This window comes from Mandrillus leucophaeus, unplaced genomic scaffold, assembly GCF_000951045.1.
Source record: "Mandrillus leucophaeus isolate KB7577 unplaced genomic scaffold, Mleu.le_1.0 Scaffold151, whole genome shotgun sequence".
In the NCBI taxonomy this organism is placed as follows: domain Eukaryota; kingdom Metazoa; phylum Chordata; class Mammalia; order Primates; family Cercopithecidae; genus Mandrillus; species Mandrillus leucophaeus.
In genome coordinates, this window is record NW_012101488.1 from 1,125,296 (window position 1) to 1,126,536 (window position 1,241).

The window sequence follows — 1,241 nt, forward strand, 5'->3', positions numbered from 1 at the left end:
GCCAGGCATGGTGGCTCATGCCTGTAATCCCAGCACTTTGGGAGACCGAGGCAGGCAGATCATTTGAAGTCAGGAGATCAAAAGCAGCCTGGCCAACATGGTGAAACCCCGTCTCTACTAAAAATACAAAAAGTAGCCGGGTGTGGTGGTGGTGGGCGCCTGTAATCCCAGGCAGGAGAACTGGTTGAGCCCAGGAGGCAGAGGTTACAGTGAGCAGAGATGGCGCCACTGCACTCCAGCCTGGGCGACAGAGCGAGACTCCGTCTCAGAAATAAATAAACAAAATTTAAAAATAAATAAATAAATAATAGAAATTTAAAAATAAAAGGGCTCTTCCTCCTCTACTCCCCTAACTATAAGGGACCTTTAACCCCGACATTACTATTAAATAGAATGGACTTTTCCTCTCCTCCCCATGAGCAATAATGAGCTTTTCTGACCTCCCTCGCCCAATATAACAGTTTGTCCCTGTCACTTCTTCTTTTTCCTGTGGGATCCCCCTTTTCCCCAGCCGTCGGGATGTCCCCATGACATCTCCCCTGGGCTCACCCCGAAATAGTTCCGCGGCACGTAGCCCTCCTGGCCGTGCAGTGCGGCCCACCACCAGTCGGTCTCCTCCGGTCCGTCCCTCCGCAGCACGGTGACCGACTCGCCCTCGCGGAAGGACAGCTCGTCCCCGAACTCGGCGCTGTAGTCCCAGAGAGCGTACACCGCCCCGCTGTTCATCAGCCCCATACTCTGCTCAACGTCTGAAACATGCCACGGAGGGGAAGGTGAGAACGTGGCCCAGGGGGTCCAAGAACAGGGGCCACGTGGGGACCAGGACAGGCCCTGGAATTTGGCGCCTGTCCCAGCAACCACCTGAAATCTTGTGTGTGCCCACGGCTGCGGATAGGAACAGGAGCTGGAGTCAGATGCCAGGACTGGCCGCCTTTGAGCATTCGAGGAAACTGGGGGAGGCATGCCAGTGGGCCACCCACTCCCGAGGCAGGGTCAGAGGCTCCCATTTCCTTTTTTTTTTTTTTTTTCTTTTTTCTTTTTTTGAGATGGAGTTTCGCTCTTGTCACCCAGGCAGGAGTGCAATGGTGCGGTCTCACTGCAACCTCCACCTCCCGAGTTAGAGCGATTCTCCCGCCTCAGCCTTCCAAGTAGCTGGGATTACAGGCATGCGCCACCACGCCTGGCCAATTTTTGCATCTTTAGTAGAGACGGGGTTTCACCATGTTGGTCAGGCTGGTATC

The 1,241-nt window shown here is 54.5% G+C and overlaps 1 protein-coding gene across 1 annotated transcript in view; it reads right to left on the minus strand.

The window, feature by feature from the left end:
* Positions 1-1,241, minus strand: part of PPP1R13L (protein phosphatase 1, regulatory subunit 13 like) — a 25,817-nt gene that overhangs the window by 2,957 nt on the left and 21,619 nt on the right. Inside the window, exon 12 of the mRNA XM_011975143.1 lies at positions 550-749. Coding sequence (XP_011830533.1) covers positions 550-749 — 200 coding nt within the window. The remainder of the gene's footprint in view (positions 1-549; positions 750-1,241) is intronic.